Genomic DNA, 20,081 nt, shown 5'->3' on the forward strand with positions numbered 1-20,081 from the left:
TGAACCACGCCGAGACGCACAGCACGGCCACGCCAGCCATCCTCCTCGCCGCCTCCAAGCCCTCGTCAGCGCGACGCGACCGGCGCCACGAGTTAATATAGCCGCGACCTCTGAAACCCCATGGGCTCAGCTCAGTCTCCACCCATCTCCGCCCGTCGCGGTTCGAGCTCCGGGGCCGCCCTGGTTAACACCGCTGGTGTTTAACCAGTAACTCGACCCGCCGTCTGCTTCACAGTGGACCTCAACGATCCAGTGGCGTCGTTAGAAAAATAGCAGTGAGCCATTGCGTGCAGGAGTCACGGTCCGAATCTGTCAAATTTGAAAAATTACCTGAACATTACTCGATATGGGATTTGCGCATAGCAACATCGCCCCCTACTGATTCAAGTTTCAAGTGTATGTATTAGGTATAGCCCTGTGAGCCACTCGGCTCTTGAATCGGGTGCAACCGCAACAAACAAAAAACAAAAACATGAACAAGAAAACATCTTAAAGTGACTATGTGATTATGTATGTGCAAACTGAAAATCCAGATCGTGTATTTGAAAAGACAGTAGTGCCTTCCTTCGTGATAAAAGCCCTGCGCTATGAGCGTGATAACGTGAGCACTTATGGTTTCATTTCAGCTCCAGCCGTCAGCGAGAGACAAGGCGACTCGGAATTGTAATCAGTGCTTGATGTCAGCTGGAAGAGTCCAGAACAGTCCAGATCTCTGTCTACTTTGGCATGGGATATCCATCTCGCCTTTTTCTGTCCTCATGCTACTTACAAACCTGCTCGTATGATTATAAGAATCCAGGACTTAATAATATTCCGGCAGCTGTGTATAATTATGGGCGAATATGGTTATTATTGATAGGCGTATATTGCACTCAAGTGGTCGTGCCTTCCACCAATGATCTCTGGTCCGAGTCAGATTAACAGCATTCTGGAAAATATGGAGTGAAAAAAAGAACAACCAGCGAGTGTGATGCCTCGCGTGATGCAACGTCGTCGAGCCTGGAGGATTCACTTAAACTTTCATCCGTCAATCACATGGTGTGGCGCTCAAAGCGAAAATATGAAATAGGTGACGTTTCAGGAAATGAGCTTATGAGAGAATTTGCGAAATGTTCATAGTGACGAAATTTAACGAAAGTTCGTGTTTATTAAAACCAAGGCAGAAAAAGCACGCACACGCAAAAAATTCTGTAACGTTTCTCATACATACGACATAGCAGATAGCGTGCATTCATTGTAACAAAAATACTCGGGAAGACAATCACACGTTGGAAAACGTTACAGAATACACGCATGTGCAAAATATTTAGGTTGACTTTAATAAAGATGTAATTGTGCCGCGTATCCTGTTGTCCACTTTCGATATTGGATCAGTGGACATATCGCAGATTGCCTTTCAGCGTCAATTGTTGGCGAGACTATTTGCACTTGATAAGTGCGACCTTGGTAATGGGGCCCAATGTGAGCGGTGAAAAGAGCAGCTGCCACAAAACAAACGAGGGGCGTGCGTCGTGTCGGAAGCGAGCACGTGTCAGCAGCAGCATCTGCAGCACCTGCTGCCCGTTAGTGTTTGCGTCGGGCTTAAGAGAGGCGCTATGTTGTTATTATCGTCCACTTTCGAGTGCTCACCCTGGCCAGAGGCAGTTATTGAAGGCGTGCTGATAGACAGACGCCATTAAACATCCAGCTACGAGCATTATGCAAGCTTCGCCCGAGCGCACTACACACACACACGCACACACCACTCTGGACACCAGATACGTTGGGATATTTTATTTTTCAAAATACGGTGCAGAGGACATTTGCAGTAATGTGTTGTTCTTAATAAACGTGTACTTAACACATCACTCGATCCTGTGGTGTGTCCGTGGACTATTACACATTACTCGCAGTCTTCTTCACAGTGGACGGTTACAGAACCCGCGCTGTCATTAAAAAATGACGAATTTCACCGCAAATCACTTGACTTTGACAAACCAGCGCATTGCAACATCCGATCCATCCCGCGACAACTTGGCAGGACCCTCCTGAACGAGTCTCGAGAGTGAGGCTTTACGGGGCAAGCGAGTCTACAATAACGAAAACGTTTACCGCCGCGCAGAAAGCCCACCCAGCTCACGGGCTGGGCAGAAGTGGCTCGGACTTGAACGACACGGGGGGGGGGGGAGGGGGCATTGCAGGGTGGCCACACGCGGCTCGTGTGGCCAAACCACGGAGACGGCCACTTCCCGACATCTTCCCCGACGAGGCCACTCGCAGAGGCGCGAGTTATGCGCGTGTCCTACAACGAAACCGCGAGCGATGGGAATGGGTACAAATAAGAGCAAGTATGTTCTTGGTTCTTTCGGTAAAGTCACGTATAAAGAAAATACATGAAATGAATTAAATAATATTATAATGCATTATTATTATGATATTCTATTATTATTTACATTTATTTTCTTTCTACGTGACTTTACCGAAAGAACCAAAGAGTAATTCCTGCAGTCACGAAAGCTTCGAATCGGTAAAGGGGTTGTTGGATCACACGGAGTCGTCACCATCCGAGCTTGCCAGGGTATGGAAGTACAGCAATTGTATTAATTTCCATCTGTATTCCATCTGTGAGAAGATTGAGCGTTACCCCCCGCTCGCACACGTACGTTTTCTCCGCGTACTCCGCTTTTTTCCCACGCTTACAAACACTGTTTAATGGAGTTATCCAAACACCCCCAATATAGGAACACAGAACCGTAGGCAATTGTTGGCATCCGTTCTAGCTGCCATCCCGCGCGTCTGTAGTTACTCGTGCCTCTGTGCGTGACAAACCCCACAGCGTTTAGAGATGCAATCTGCATGATAACGCTCTGTAAACCAAGAAATGTATTATGACTTAAAGTAGAAAACAATCTATTTGGGATGGCAGAACTCTAACATGGAAGAAGGTTACTTTAAAATGTTAAGCGAGCCATGTCTTGTTAGGTGACAGAATACCCTCGTGTATGCGTGAACGCCCTCAAGTACGTACATCAGGTGAGTAAAAACACGTGTCATCCGCACGTGTCATCCGGTCACCCGACACACACGGCCAATTAGGTCCGCGGTAATCCAATGTGATAGCAGCACACCAAAGTAAATGTTGCAAGGGTTCCATGTTACGGTCATTAATCACTTTATTTACAAATAAAACATATAATGTTACACAACAAATACAGACAGTACGTCTCCTTCCCATATGTCTCTCTATACATTTTTTTTTTATCTTTTAATACCAATCGGCCACACGACCTTCTGGAAGTGAACTTTGGGCCAATGTAATAATTCATCATCGTGTGAACTTGTATTGCACACAGTATTTGCTCCCGCTCGGAGAGAGAACGATTCAGAAGAGCGAGGAGGAACCACAGACAAACGGGAAGGCTGTCAGGCAATGGACCGGCGCACACACTTGTCCACGCTCTGAGGTCCTCTATATATGTGTAGTGACACAGCGCCGACTACTGTCCAGCAGCGGCAACTGCGGTGGACAGTTAGCGCACACGCCGTCGAGCATATACACGGGTGGGCCGGCAGGGCGGAAGAACTGGGGTAAGGGTCACAGAAGACCTCATCGGGTAGCCCCTGGAACCCTCTATTGGGTTCGAGAAGGGAGGCGCGGCCAGGGCGGAGCCAGGCCACGCCAAGTAGGATAAAAGCAGCGGAGAGTGAGAGCTCCGGACTGGCGGTTCTGGGAGTGAGTGGACTCATCTCGGCGTCGCTGTCCTCTTCGCCGCTTTCGTCGCTGCCGCCTTCGCCCGATAAATGCGTGGCCCGGACAGTTGTTGGCTGTGTCGGTCAACGCCGTTGGTGTAACGCGGTCATGTTTTCAGCAAAATGATGTGTTATATGTAGGGGGGGGGGGGGGCGGGGAAGCCAGAGCACCCGGAGAAAATCAACGCATGCAAGGGGGCAACACTCATACGTAAGGGACAGGTGACATTCGTCCAGAATTTGCCGTGCCGTTTTCTCCTGGCCAAGTCAGAATACGGGGCACATCGACGCCCACGGGAAAGGAGTTTCGCAACATTTGTGTGATCCACCAAGCCTCACTGCCTCCATAGTGCTGGGTTATGGGCGTGCATAACCGCCACCGGGGGGCGGTCGTGGTGGTGCACTGGTCCTTGGATATAAACGTCTGGAAGTTCACCAGTATTGGTTTGAGAAAACCCGAATGTCGAAACCGTTTGCTTGTGCTGAACCATAACTGCAGAGAACAAAATAACTCCCAGACACGGTGTGGGTTGTATAAATGCACACTCGCACGTTTTACGTGGAGACACAACCTTGGCAAAACATCGCGTCGCCACTTTGCTGAGTTGATCACTTCACGTCGGGGCCCGTGGCTTTTTCGCGATACGTTGCGCCTTGCGTTTTGACCGCGTGGCTTCACAATCACGGCGCGCGGTTCGTCTGATTCATTAACCAAATAACTACAGAAGGGTCCGTGCCTTTTGCGGTACTAAGCGTCGCTCTCCACACAATTGTTGCTTTTTTTCTCTCTCGGCTACAAACGGCACCGCGCGTTGAAGCCCATAATCAACAACGACGAGCAATGATAATAGCAAGGAAGGTTGAGCCTGCGAGTCATACCCAGGACAACAAGTGCATAGTTGCCACGGCCATTTCTCCAAATGCTGAATCTGAATCGGTCGGTCGATCGCTCTCCACCCTATCCACTGTCGCAATCGTTTACCCATGAACTCTATTTGAGGAGGGTCCTGCCAAGTTTTCGCAGTAGGGAACTGCGACTGCTGTATATCCAAAATAAGTGATGTGTGCATAATTATTAAAATCTGGGCCCAAATAGCCTACATTTCTTCAGAGAACAATACGGGATATTACTGGTAGGAACCTCCTGGTTACACCAGCCCACAGGAGATTATTGTGTCCGTCCGCCCGTCCGTCGTGCATCCAAAAATGGGAGGGGTGGGGCTGGGTGGAAGGGGAGGGTGGGGAGGGGCTGGGTGGGGAGGGTGGGGCTGGGTGGGGGGTGGGAGGGTTGGGGCTGGGTGGGGAGGGGCTGGTCACCCCGTGGTGCCCTTATAAAACTCAACGTTTAACCTACTCACGCCAGCTTGTGCCCGCGCTCACAGTCGGCCATATTGCGGAATACACCACGCCGCTGTTGACCCTGGCTATTGACCATTCCGCAGGAATGTGTTTAATGTCCACCGAAGCACACTGCGCGTGTTGACGGTTTAAAAAAAACCCCAGCAGTATTAACCAGGGTGACTTTCAGAACCGAACCGTGAACCTCAAGCGACGAACGTGCCATCGCTGGCCTCGTCAAAGGCGAGGTTAAGTTGCAGAGGCCATGACCTGTGCACCAGGTGATCTCCACAGCCCGCAGATGGCCCAGGGGATATCCACAGTGACCGCTGTGCGTGGCTTGCAGCAATACATTTTTGTATTCTGGCGCAAGTGGAATTTTAAATGCAATTTTGGTGGTGGCCAATCAAGTAAATGTACAGCAATTGCGCACTGGTGGAAGGGCGTTTAAAAGAGTGAACTCCGCAGTGTTTTTGGTCCAATCTTCTACGTCGACCAGACGCGTTGGAAGAGATGGAAGTACCCCCATTCCCCCCACCTCCCACGATCTGCCGATAACTGGCTGTCATGTATCCATTTAAACTGCTGTGTAGACAGGGGTGTAGCATATTGAAAAACTTGACCGTTGAGCATAATTTCCTTCAGCCTTCACATTTCAAATCACAAAATTCAGGTGTTGATGAGTGTTTTAATAAAGCAAGCCACAAAATATTTTTTTTATTTTCGTTTTAATGCAATCCTGAATTATAAACTCGGCCTCTTGACTAACGCTGACTCGAGCTGGCGGTAACTCTGAGATTCTATCCGGCCAGTGTGCATGGCTCCAATACCGGTGGACAACACACTGAATGGAGGCTCACGATTGATACAATTACTGAAATTAAAACCATGAATCATAAATCTAAGCACATTTACTATTTGTTACAATTCCGAAATATGATTCACTTCATGAAAATGTTAGCCTCTGAACGGCTTTGCCAGTACATCCTATGATATATGCAATATGGTTAAAGTGTGTAAGACGTTTACGCAGTTTTCATATACTCTGAAGTTATGTATATGATCATTGCATGACACGTTTGGAGAGACAAGGATCACATTTTCAGACAACTCATGAATGTGCTTTACACAACCCGACAACAAGCAAGCAGCGATGAACTTGCCGTGAGTGACTACACAACGGCATCTACGCGTACGTGTGTGCGTGCGTGTGTGTATGTGTGTGTGTATGTGTGTATGTGTGTGTGCGTGTGTGCGTGTGTGTGTGCGTGTGTGTGTGTGCGTGTTTGCGTGTGTGTGTTCGTGTGTGTGTATGTGCATGTGTGTGTGCGTGTGTGTGTGTACCTGCTCCATACGCCGTCGTTAACAGACAGGGAGAAAAAAGGCGACAAGCATGCAGCACAACTCTTTATGACCGCATCATAATACTAATAATACTAATAACCTCTATTTGATAAAGCGCATTTTTATATTGAAGTATCTCAAAGCGCTCTACATGAAAATAAAACTACACTCCAAAATATAGGTTAAATTTAAGCGAAATAGAAAGCTAATACTAATAACAATATCAATGACGACTCTGAAAGTTCCAATAAAATTAAGAACTATGATAAAAGCGAATTATAATGGTTGCAGAGTAATCCAAGCAGGACAATTTTTTTTTCAATCTTGAGTTACAGGGAAAGCCTGGAGTACAAATAGGTGCGATTTAAGACGGTGATTTCAAAAGTGAAACAGATTCAGAATCCTCAATGGACCGAGGAAGAGGATTTGACAATCGCGGAGCCTGGCTGCTGAGTACTCCTTTTCTCATCGAACAACACCACCACCACCACCACGGTCTTGTCTTTGGGATGATGAGTAGACCAGAATCAGCCGACCTAAGTTTTCGCGGTGATACATACAACTTGAGCAGAGCGGTGATATATCTAGGAACCAGCCAAATGAAGGCCTTAAACGTGAGAAGTAGAATGTTGATGTCAATTCTGTACTTGACAGGAAATCAATGCAGGGACGAAATAATTAGTATTATAAAGAGCCAAGAATGTCTGTTTGTGTGTAACGCGCGTGACGTCACTCCACATGCCGCACCCCCCCCCCCCGTCATTAATATTCATGATAGGGTGGATGTTTACACTCACGCAGAAGGTCGAGCGGAATTTTTTTCGCAAATTCGCTTTAAGTTTGAGGTTTCTTTATTGAAAGTGAATCTAATAAATAATTCTACGCAGCAACAAAGTGGATTTGGTGTCTTTATTTATTGCTTCAGCACTTTAAACAAAAGGTAAGTCTAATTATGCTTCTACATTATGGTAAAATAGACTTTTCTCGGTGACTTTACAGATATTGTATCGAATTCCAATTTATTTCAACCCCAGCGACCGAAAGCAGAAGAGGATAAAATATCAGAGCAGGGAATTTGAACAAATTGAAGGTCAGTTATATACAGTGCTACAGTGATATGAAGTGAGGTGTTTAATGACGTAGTTTTGTGCAAGAATCACTGCCATTAATACAGTGAAATGAAGTGAAGTGTTTTATGACTTCGTTTTGTGCCAGATTCACTGCCATAAATACAATGCTACATTGAAATGCAGTGACGTGTCTTATGACTTCGTTTTGTGCAAGAATCACTTCCATTAATACAGTGAAATGCAGTGAAGTGTTTGATGACATACTTTCGTGCAAGATTCACCGCCATTAAATTTACACAAGATACAATTATACTCTGCTCAATTTTTTCGTAAATATTACAGCTTCCATCCTAGGCCGGGCAAACAAGCTAGTATGAGTAATATGGTCATACGATTTAGATCTGGTTAAAACCCAGGCAGCTGAGTATTGGAATATATTGTCATCTATTTAAAACACTTTTAGAAACGTCATAGTTTTGATTTAAAATTTTCGTGACTGCAGGGATTCATATTCTTGGTTCTTTCGGTAAAGTAAAATTTCTTGCTGTTGCAGTCGAAACGTCGTGATAATTTGTATTGTTTATACTTTGTATTATTTTATTATTTCCCTTCTACGTGACTTTACCGAAATAACCAATAATATAAACGTCATAGTCTTTGTTACTTATAGTCTCTACAACCACGCCAATTACTATGTTGTGTTACATGTTATTCCGTTTTGCATTGAACCAAGATCCATATCTAAACATCTGACAGTTCACTAGCATAGATTCCAGACAAGCCTAACTCTGGATGTCAAGCCTGACTTTCCAAATGAGAAACTGAATGGTGAAAGCAGTGCCGACTTTGCTTGTGATTAACCAATGTTTGTGATTCATTAATAAATGTAGCTTAAATTATGCACTACTAGATGGGATGTTTAAGTAAATTCGTTTTTGTATCCATGGAGCGATAGATATGTGAACGCTGCGAATTTTCTGCTCGTTTATTTTATTATACTCTCCAGTACTCACATTGTCCACAACCATGATAATGATTCAGTTGCCACATTTATTACCGCAATACATGGCGAAATCCCCACGGGAATTCGCCCATGTCCTGTCAAGTTACTGTTGTTCAACCGGGTGAGAACTCAAGAGAAGAAGATGAGTCGCATCTACAACAGTGGCCTGGGTATTAACCTGGTTATCGCTGTGGTTACGTAGATCGATGCGGTTGCACGCACGAAAAGCTGCACGTGAGCCACTTTGCACAAAACGCCTCTTATCCACAGATTACCTCGTCCAAGAGGGCCACCGTCCGCAGAACGCCACACAGTAATTTCATGTTTTTTTATGCATCGTGGCAATGCATTACTTAAACGTGGATGGCAATGTGCGCGTTGGATGGCCCAACATTGAAAGGCGCGGTCGAGTATGTCCAGCAGAGGAGGGCCTCTCTCTTGCTGCAGCGCTAATCGAAGAAGGGTGTGTTCTTGTAGGAGAACCAGTAGGTGGTGAGGAATATCACGAAGGCCAGCGGGAAGAGGACGCGTGAGATGTAGTCGATTTGACGGGATCGCACCAGCGATCTCTCACGGGCCTGCGTGGACACGGTCACATTTCACGACGCGGCTGTTACTCGTCGTACCATTGTTGTAAGAAACATCATCAGCAGGTGACATTTGGTAGATTGCACGCAGATGGGCAAAGACACCGACGGTGTATGCAACATCCTAGACGCATGTAAGGAGCCTTGCCCGCACTCGCTGCTGTCAGTTGCTGTCAGTGTCTGTCAGTTGGGAGATGAACCAATCATGTGGCTGATTGACGACGGAGGTCGTACGTTTAGCTGCCTAGCACAAGGCTTACACGAGCTTTGACGTTTTGTCTGACCCTGCCCAATGAGCGAGACCGATTATACCCCGCCACGTCGTACAAGGGATTGAAAAACAAGTCCCTGAACAAAGAAGTCCTGCACATTGAAAAACTTGCAAATTGGAGTTTATATTTGGATTCTCCATAACCCCACCACCTCTGTTTTTAGCTCTGGATTAAACTTCACGTAAAAAAATGTTTGCATACATTTTAAAAAAACGGTTTTACCCAATAGTTGAGAAGTATGCATGCGAAAAAGTATAATCAAACGTGTTACACAATAATTCGGAGACATTCCGCGTGAAAAAAACTAAACATACTTTTTTTACACAAATAGTCAAAGACAGAATCGAGAGAAAAACCACTCGAATCTTAAACAGCGAAACAGCGAAACGTGCCCGCACCTGATCCCTGGTCTCCGCCTTGCCACTGATGACGTGCTGCTTCGTCACGCTCACCACGGTGGACTCGAGAAGAGCAGCGAACACGAACACCTGGCACGCGGCCATCCACACGTCCATCGCTTTGATGTAGGACATCTGCACGGGGACACGTGGGCATTAGGCGCAGAGTTCGGCTCATCAGCAGCAGCAGCGTCGGCGGCGGTGGTGGCAGTCGTTGTATATCCACTGTTGGGTAATGCCCCCTCCGCACCAAAACCATTCATCACAGCTTCATTAGTCAAAGTGAAGTCTTACTCAAATGAGCAATGAAGCAGTGCTCATCTCTTGTTTACAACCTTGAGGTTCCACATTACTATGGCGGGGAGCGAGGACAACCACCGTTCACTTTCCCGCAAAGTGGCACTGGTATGCAAGAAACTAATTTCACTTGACTCTGCCTCCGTGCTTCATGGCTGTCCTCACTTTTCAGAGGTTTTGACCTTGAAAATTTTGAGCAGTGCCCGTGTTTCTGGTCCATGCTGTAAGTCTGCACCCTTATTCTCACGCACTCTCATGAGTCCAATTTATCACGATTGCGCCGTGCGGATAATACACAGTCAGCTCCTTGGATCAATTTAACACGCAGGCTTTCGCGACCAATATCATCCATAATAGAGTTTTTTTTATCAACACTGTTTTAAGTGTTTTTGCAAAACTGGCTCAGATTCAAACATGGATCCCAGTATCCCAGTAGCGTAACTAGCGTGGGGGCAGGGGGTGCCTTACCCCCCCACCTCCCCACGTACGAACATGCTTTCATTTAGTGGTGGCGGCATTTTGCGAGAACGGAGCACCCCTACAGCATCACATGTTGGAGACCGTGAGCGTAATGATGAACCGGTCCTGGGCCTCCCCTAGGTCGAATCAGCCTCATATGAGTACCTGGTGCGATGTGTAAACATCGCCACTAGGGAGACAAAGGCGGCCGGGCGTGGTGTTGGCCACCCACCCCCTCGTGTGCCGTGCCGGCCTTTATAGGTGCTCGCTAACAGCACTTGCCCCTATAGTCTGCTAAGGCTATACGGTGGATCTTTGTCTTTGTCCACACGATGGTCCACACGTCGGCGAAAAGCGAAGAGAGTCGAAGGGTGCTCGGCGTGGAAAATGAGGATTGCACCTTGGGCAGGGCGGCATTCGCCGAGGTCATCTGCGTGGTGACGGTGAGGATGGTGGTGATCCCCAGGCTCACGCGAGCCGGCGTGGATTCAACGCTGAGCCAGAACGAGAGCCAGGAGATGATGACCAGCAGGCAGCTGGGACAGTAGATCTGGACGAGGTAGTAGCCCATGTCACGGTGCAGATAGAAGGTGGCGTTGATGCAAGAATGCGTACCTGCAAATAAGCCAGTTGGCATCCACAGTATAACCATTGTGGTCCTGCGATGCCATAAATTATCTCACACCTGCACACTACTTCTCGGAATAAAAGTAGCAAAATAGCAAAATAAATATGGAGACAACGTATGCCTTCTTCTAATTGCCCACATGGTCTTTTTATGTCGAGAGTCAAACATGGAAAGGAGGCATATTTCCCGCGCCTCCAATGAACATGGTTGGCTACATATGATGCGAAATAAGTTCAACATACATATTTATCGCAATGCAGTGGTAATTTCCTGAGGTGCATTACTCTTTGGGTACTATTCTAACGTCAGTCTCCACCAATGGCCATCACCCCAGCGATGGGCCCTTCACGAGCCCACTTAGTTTGATTTTGCTTCATGGCAATAGGACGTAAAAACACATTATTGTTGTGCATAACAAACATATATGCAACACGCATTAATTGGGTGCAAATTAAAACTGCTGCCGTGGCTTTCATGAGTTCTGTCCCCCTTGCCATGGAGTCGGTGGATCCAGCCGTTTTAACTTTATGATAGAGCGACATTGCACCACATTGCAACCGGCCAATTTAAGGCAATCGAAGAACCAACTTATCATCATCATCAGGCATGGCCCATGGTCATTCCACTGCTGTATAAAGGCCTCCCCAAGCCGCCACCACCTTGCACGTTCCTGCGATGCAACAATCCATCCAGCACCTGCACATGGCCTGATTTTACCACTCTATCTCTTTGGCGAATGTACAAAAAAACGACTTGGAAGCGTGAAACCCATCACGGCTGCACTCATTCGTGAGGCAGCCTAGACGGGTTGTGACGTGCAGGATGATCAGAGTCAGGTTGATTTCTTAAAGTGCTTACCAGTCAAGTACTCTTTGGAGCAGTCGCCCAGGTCTGTGTGATTAGACAGCTTGAACTTAGGAGTGTAGAGGTTTGTAGCTACAACGAGAGGCTCTTTCTCGTTCCACTGGAAAATGAGGTCTTGAGTCGTGTATCCAACTGGTAGATCCACAGTAAAACCCACAAACGTGAATCTCAAAACACAGTCAACGTAATAACATTAATGCAAATAGATAAGGATGTCAACATAAATCAAATGGTATCGTTGGGATGTTCTTTCATATCTATTCACACACAAGTAGTCGAACGCGTGCAGAGTATCAATATATTCATTCTAAATCAGCGATTCTCAACGCAGCTTGCAGACCCCGTTCAATCCTCAAACTAAAATTTCGCAGCCACCGTGCAGTCATACATTCTGGTGTTCTGTCAAAACAAGATTGTATGCGCAACGGCTCCGCGAACCACTTCTCTACAGAGCCTTGCAGAGCAGCAGCAGTTCGGACCCACTGCCCTTGCCGACTGACAATTACAAACCCAAAGGCAGCCCACGGTACCGCTATAATTGTGAATTGTATGTGGGCCGGAGGTTTAATAACCAAAAGTTAGAATTATCCACCGTCCGAATAGAGAAAAAAAGATCAATGAAGGTAGGTATTATCAGGGGTTGCATGTGGCTGAATGAAAATAGCGAATCGCTATCGAACCAGCTGCGTTGAACGTCACGAGAGTTGGTGGATCACACAAACTAGGGAAACTCTCTCCCCTACCAGCAGACGTCGAAGGCTCCCTGTCGCGCATACGGCGAGGGTTTTACGGCAATACAGCAAGCGGATTGATATCCACACGGACGGGGAATTGAATGTTACTTCACACGCACACGTGGGTTTCCTTCCACATATAAACTCTCTCAGAAAGTAACTTGGTGAAGCATCCCAATATAGGGCCACAGAACTTGTGTAAGTGTTGGTAGCGCCCGTTCTGACTGCCTTCCCGCTCGGCTCTGGTTTCCCGTGCCTCTGAATCTTGCTCTCTCGCTAGCTCGGAGCGAACATAAACTGTGCGCTTTACAAACCCTACAATGTGTGTTATTAACTTCACATTGCGGTGTCACTCACAGCTCTCCAGGTTTATTGTGCACTCCTGGGTGTCCAACGGATAATATTCCAGGTTCATAGGACAAGCGAGGGTCAGTGACAATCTGGAAAAAAGACAAGGCGCGTAACGAACCGCTTTTTCTTTCGTACGAATGCGGAGAATGCCACGCGAAGACTAAAACCACGCATCTCCCGGGAATTGTGTGAGTGTGGCTGACGCCTCCGTTCCCACAACACGTGGGCACACGCATCTACACGTGTTGCAACACGCGCGCGCGGTGCAGCACGCGTTCATTGGATTGCCCACACGTCGCACACACGCATTCTTTATTCTAATTATTATGTTAGGTTATATACCCTTTCCGGCAATGAAACAGGTGTTAAGATTGATTTGAAGCGTTCGTGACTGCAGGAATTCATACTCTTTGGTTCTTTCGGTAAAGTCACGTGGGTATAAAATAAAATAAATCACGACGTTTCGGGTGTTGTATTTGACAGAGGATGTTTGTTTGCATTGTTTTCCCACAAGTACGTGTGGTTAATGCAGACTTAATTCCATGCAAAATGTTTATATTTGGTGTTTGAACATGTCAGCACCTGTTTTATTGTCAGAAAGGGTAAAGCCTATTCTTATTTTTTTACAATGACACTGCCAAAATGTCCCGTTATATTATTGTTGCTTAAATACTGCAAAAGCGTCTCGTTGCAAAGGCCTCTTTCCCCCAGCTCTTATAACCGTACTCGATTCAAGAAACGCGCTACCTCGTGTCTATTACATCACAACTTTGACATGAAAGCCTTAACAGACTGTTTGGGCAAGTGTTGTTATCGAGCACCGATGAATGCTGGCATGGCAGACGAAGGAGTGGGTGGCCAGCACCTCGTGGCGATGTTTACACACTGCACCAGGTACTAATTTGAGGCTGAGTCGACCTAGGTGAGGCCCCGGACCAGTTCACATAACCTTCACTGGTGTTGGCCGTGAGCGAGAAACCGAACTCGGGGCGCCGGGTTCGTAGCGCAGCACACTAACCGCTACACCACCGCTCGCCATACATATATACACACACGTACACATATGACACTCATTTCCATACATCTGACCTTATGGAGTAGAACACGGCTCCGTTTCTGAATATTCTCAGCATCGTGTTTTTCGCGGAGACGTTATGGAATGCTGCACTCTTCTCGTTTTCAAAGAAGAGGTCGGGCGTCCACACGGTGTCGATGTAGTTGTTTGCGAGGTCCAAGAAGTCCTTTTGATAGTGTCCGGCAGAGTAAATGCTCTCAATGCGAGAGTCAATCCAGCTCTGCTGCAGGTATATCAACACCATGTAGTCCTACGCACAAATAAACCAAAAACGATTCACGCGCACGTGGCACGAGAATTGTCACCGCCGTTGTAGCCGCGAACATCAAGCCAATCGTCTCTGCACCTCGAAGAGACATTCTCTGAAGCTGATAACAGCCGCCGTGTCACTGAGTGGTGCTATTGTACAGGGCCTTTGTTTTGACCTTATTTATCTTGAGTCCCGTTTCGCAACTTTGTGTGGAAGGAAACCGGAGTACCCCGAGGAAACCCCGTGCATGGAGAGATACACTCAAAGCTTCACACAGATGGATTCACTAATGCGCATGCTGTATTGTGATCTTCTGGCTAACTTGTAGCCCAGTGAGTTTGCGAGTTTAACAATTATCCACACGATTCAACCCTTACTGACAGAGTGCTGGATGTATTATAGGTGTGCACAACGATAACACAGAATCAAATCGTACGTTCAGATACAGCATAGCTATCACAGTATATTTGGAATAATTATGATAGTCACCTGCACTTCGAGTGTAAATAATAATTGGTAGTTACTGATTCATTCTCCGAAATAGACTTTTATTTCGATGGTTAAGATTGAAGATTTTGTGGATGCGAGCTTATTCCACAACGGTGCCATCAGACTTAACAGATATCTTGTAAAGTTCCACTTTCATAACACAACCACAATTTAGAGTCATCAATTTATTGCAGTCAACATCATAAGCAATTGCCATTAATGCTGCTTAGTGAATTAAACACGGACTGCGATATGTTTCTGTAAGTGAATCGAATGCAAGTTGCTCTCTTGTGCGTTTGTCTTCTATGTGCGAGTGAAACTTAATCGCCAAATCAGCCCGACTCCTGAAACAGGAGAACTTCTCTTATCCGTGGAGATGTGGGGGACCAATAACCGTGGGGTTATTTGTAATATTACTCCACTTATCCTTGATTCAATAATGTGCCATTTTTTTTTTAATTCACAATGGCCTACACGTTTTTAATGACGTCACATGATACAGTATTTAATGCCCACGGCGATGCAAACGGCGCGTATTTTTACGGTTAATACACCCACAGTATTAACGAGGGTGGCATGCTGGATTCGAACCCTGAACCGTCTGCAACGAGTGCGAATGTGTTGTCACCAGACCATGTCACGGCCCCGTGACCCGATAGCTCAGCCTGCGCTGTTACCATTGTGTTTTCTTCTATAGGCCCAAAACTCTTCACTAGGACGCTGCAGTTGACAAGAACTGGGGACCCTGAATATGGGAGAGAGGGGTTGGGGAGGTGGAAATATAATCAATTACTTCCTTTATATATAAAAACTATGCCGGCTACAATCACGCAGTCGTACAACTACAACGTGCATGTTCAGCTAGAACGTACATTTTTAATAGGTAAATTCACTTTAACTATTTAATTCACAGACACAGAAAAGGCAAATCGAGGATTAAATATAATACAGATGTTTTGGGTTAGATCGCGTGAATATATAGAAGTGTCGTTAAACCCACCACCACCCGACACAGCCAATTAGTAATGTTTGTCACGTAAACAGAACATGGTCATTCGTTACGAGCACAGCACCCCGGTGTGTTGGAGAGCAAGCCCACAACATTTACAATGCCACAACATTTACAATGTGGCTATGCTCTCAGACACACTGGTGTGCTGTACTATGGATGATATTGGTCGCGAAAGCCTACGTGTTAAACTGAGGATTAAATACCAACGTATAATATGCACTGCCGAGTTTGTCAATCAACCCCTGGATGAGGGCTTCCCCACACCTTGCAGGCCATGAGGGATACTTGGTCAGACTTTGCCCGCTGATCAGCGTGGGTTGAAGGTGGATTTTTATGCACTGCCTTTTCTTGCTTAGCTTCCGAGATCTGACGCGATCACGTACATTCCATGTGCTTTGGTCATTGTAACACCACCACGCCTAATTTTTTCAATGAAACCCATTTCATTGATTGGCATCTGAAGAGGTCATCCACACAATTAATCAAACAACCTACAAATGAGGAACCAATACACTGGAAAAACTTAAATCATGAGGAGTGGTACATTGAGATACTCATCACGCCTATCCGCAGCAACGGTTGTCAAAACATTAACGGGCTTTACAGTGGCTCTATAAAAAAATGATATGACGGACACCATATTCTCTGAAAGCCCTTTCAGAGTTAAGCAGAAGTCAAAGTGATTTCCAGCTCAAGAGAGCATCGAGACAGCGCTCATCTCCAGTGCATAGCCAACGGTGGCAATTCCTAATTCCTATATATCGGAACAGAATCTATCCATCGGACAACTAAAGTTGAGTTCCTCAGAAAGTTCTGCTCATTTTATCGGCCCCAGAGGGATGGCGGATGGGCCGCGTCAACTCCCAGCCAGGATTTGAACTCGAGACCGTCCAATTGCGAGAAGCTCCCTTCTACCACTGAGCCACCCGGCGGCTTCAGGCTTGATACGCTTTGGACGCCTCGAGTAAACTGTCTGTAGTTTGCATACGCGAAACGTAAGGGTCAGAATGAATCGCAAGGTATTAGAAATCAACTAACATATTGCTATGCAAACAGTTTTGTAAAATGAAGTGGTGAATCCCTTCTTCAGATGCAGAGATTGACATCCTGTATCTAACATTCACGTTGCATTGTTGTGAATTGCACACTCACCATGCATGTTAGGCCTGAGTCTACCATCATAGCTGGACTCTTTTATCAACTCATCCAGTCCATCTATGCCTGACCGCTTCACGATATCCCTCCTCTTCTGTTCAGACTCCTGGGAGAAAGCAATCCTGTACACACACGGGACATCCATTCGTAACAGACAAAAACACAGCCATCATCATGAGCCATTGTCTATCCACTGATGATATGAAGGCATCACCGACCTCATTGGCAGAGCTCACAGTCCTGCAGTAGCCTTTAATCCTGCATGCGAACCGACCCAAAGCCCCATCGCCGTGGTCGCAATCCTCAGTCACTTGCAATTTTATTTTGTATCATCGCCACTTGGTTTCCCCCAGGAAATCCCCTAGTCTCGAAACGTCCCCATTCATGCTCAGTCTTTGCAGTAAGGGGACAACAATTGCTATGGCTTTCCGATTATATAATTTTGCAGTCATTTTCTCAAATTTGGTCAAATTTTTATTGTGCCAAAAATGTCACTGGGTTGTTAACGCCCACTTTGAAGCAGACGGCACGTGTTTGTATGGTTAACACACCCGCAGTAATAACCAGCGCGGCCAACTAGATACACACCGCGGACATATTAACAAGCGGCAAACGCGTTACCGCTGGGCCATGTCACCGCCCCAAAGTACAATCGTATCGGACTCTTCGCGATTCAAACATTGGTCGAGGCTTCTCAGTAAAAACACTCTCTATTGTAAAAGCAACACCCTCCTCTCAACTCCGCTACTGGTTACTCTCATCGTCAACTAAAACTAAGCAATGAAACTAAGCCAAACTATGTTTATTTTACCAGGCAAGGCCCACTCAGGAAGGGGAATCGGGAAACGGCCACAAATGATAGTTCAACGAAGCAGATTATCATGTGAACATTTAGAGCAGTCAAATGCTCTAAACGCGTGTTTCTAAACATGGAGAGAAAAACCGGAGGACCCAGAGAAAAATCCACGTGACCACGGTGAGAACATGCAAAATTCAAATATACAGCAGGCGTCAGGGTCGGGATCGAACCCACGACCTCCTGTATAGCAGGCGAGATAGTTAACGCGTGGCGAGATGTACACCGGTGTGTGGCACGTGTGCCGCACACCGTCGTACGCCACTCAATTCTCAAGCCAATTGTCACAGCCTACATTTGTTGCAGGATATCAATTTTATTTGACACCGATTGCAGCGATAACCGCACGGGCAGAGCCCTCCGTCGTTTACCATGTCTGGCACACGATCCACACCAAGCTCCACGCACGAATCGCCGGAGGAGCCATGCTCGGGCAGGGTTTTGCCGATCGACCGGGGGGCGATGTCTTGGCAGGGCTTTATAAGCGGCAGGAGGCAGACCGCGAGCCGCCGTCACGCATCGCAAATTATGCCGCGCGTGTCCGTCCCCCATCCCCCACGCGTCCGCCGAGTGGGTAGAGCAGGTGAATCGTGACCGACACACACACGACAAATGAAAGAGGCGCGATTTCGAAATACGATCCTGGATTCTCATCACGAATAGAGTGTGTTTCTGAGCCAAATGTAATGCTATTCACTTTTTGTTTCATGCCCAATAACACGAGTCTGCGGTGCACGAATGATGACCGAAATTGCAAAGCCGGGCAAGGTCTCATTGTTTTGTTCACAATTACCAGTGGATACTTGTATCTACCTAAAGCTCTTTCGTCATAGAGGATGTTTATTTTCCCCGTTCAGAAAAACGGGTTCTTTTATGTGCAGCAAAGCGCCTCCGAACCGCAGCACTCTGTGTGCCAAACCAGAAAACACGAATACAACACTCATGACGATTTATCTCGGATAACTGTTATTCAAGGCAGACCGGGATGAAAATAATGAAGAGACATCAACGAGCAAGCAAGTTCAATGTCTTTGGAAAACCGCATGTAATAATGCAAAGCACGTTTTAATGAGTGTATCTTATCGGGTAATACACGTGGATTAAAACACGGAACTTAATGAAGGGATCGTAACAACAGCTAAACAATGCAAACAAAAACCCAAGTAAGAGAAACACGAATAGATCTATAGACATTAAGTTGGCATGGGTAGGGCAAGGTCCTTCCGGCGCACATCCAATTAGCGCGGTTAGGCTACGTACGGTGCGAAAGAAGTTTAACGTGCATGCAGTACACACGAAATGGACGATGGCCCGTGGTCGAGAAGAACGAGAGAGTGTCCACCACATCGAAGGAGCAATGATGTCAGCTCGCGTGCAGGTGCAAGATGTAATATTGCAGGACCGTGAGAGATGGCTACGGCTTGGGGATGCCGTCGATGCCACTGAGGTCAACACCCCTCGCAATTACTTCCTTCTGCTGGATCCGTCTCCCACTATCGGCTCTGTCTCCCACTATCGGCCATCAAATGCTCCCATTGGTCCCCAAATATTGGATGCCACTCCAGTGCTCGCCTCTGACTTACCCACTTTCTGCCTCCATGTTCTACATCATTCCCAACCATGACCACTTCATATTCAAGATTACTCTTCTACAATGCTTTTTTTTACATTCGAACCCTACCTTGCTATGGAATCTCCGATGCACCTCATGGATGTCACGGTGTTTATGCAGTCGTAATTGTAGTCCCGTGTGAATACTTTATTTTGTATTTATTGTGCAAATGACAGCATGTGTGCGTTACAAGCAACGTAGATTGTAAAGTTGTAATGATTAGAAGACTTGCATGAAACGTTTTGATGAGCGAACTGCGGCTGAATAACGCTTATGCAATTTTTATTCGTACTCATGAAACACAAAGCACAAAAACGATACTAAAAGTTAAATATTGCAACAGTCTTTGGGAAACTGATCGCGTAATTATCACCGTGAATATTGGCATTGTATCGCATGGCATAGAGAGACATCACTGTAACCACATCGCTTCGAATTAGGGCTCTCATCCCACCCGTTACTCGGGACAAGCAACTGATATGTGCGCTCGAACGTGGTTGCCGCTGCAGGGCGAGGCAGTGGGGATTGGACACAGATTCTGTTACTCACCTTGGGATG

At 46.5% G+C, this 20,081-nt stretch overlaps 1 protein-coding gene across 1 annotated transcript; it reads right to left on the minus strand.

Annotated features, from left to right (window-relative positions):
- Positions 1 to 8,842: 8,842 nt before the first annotated feature.
- On the minus strand, positions 8,843 to 18,338 carry LOC144720164 (glycine receptor subunit alpha-2-like). Its single transcript, XM_078596671.1, has 9 exons — positions 18,283 to 18,338; positions 17,053 to 17,177; positions 15,566 to 15,633; positions 14,164 to 14,399; positions 13,081 to 13,163; positions 11,984 to 12,121; positions 10,898 to 11,112; positions 9,742 to 9,876; positions 8,843 to 9,062 (listed from the first exon to the last, which is right to left on the minus strand). The coding sequence occupies exons 1-9, from the start codon at positions 18,336 to 18,338 to the stop codon at positions 8,934 to 8,936; spliced, it is 1,185 nt and encodes a 394-aa protein (XP_078452797.1). The 3' UTR covers positions 8,843 to 8,933.
- Positions 18,339 to 20,081: the final 1,743 nt, after the last annotated feature.

Source organism: Lampetra planeri, chromosome 7, assembly GCF_965212315.1.
Source record: "Lampetra planeri chromosome 7, kcLamPlan1.2.h2, whole genome shotgun sequence".
In the NCBI taxonomy this organism is placed as follows: Eukaryota; Metazoa; Chordata; class Hyperoartia; order Petromyzontiformes; family Petromyzontidae; genus Lampetra; species Lampetra planeri.

Coding starts and splice junctions, on each gene's coding strand:
- LOC144720164 (XM_078596671.1), bottom strand. CDS start 18,338: ATGGCTCCTCCGGCGATTCGTGCGTGGAGCTTGGTGTGGATCGTGTGC. Junction 17,178..18,282: donor TGGATCGTGTGCCAGACATG/GTAAACGACGGA, acceptor GTGTGTGTACAG/GATTGCTTTCTCCCAGGAGT. Junction 15,634..17,052: donor ACTCAGGCCTAACATGCATG/GTGAGTGTGCAA, acceptor TCCCATATTCAG/GGTCCCCAGTTCTTGTCAAC.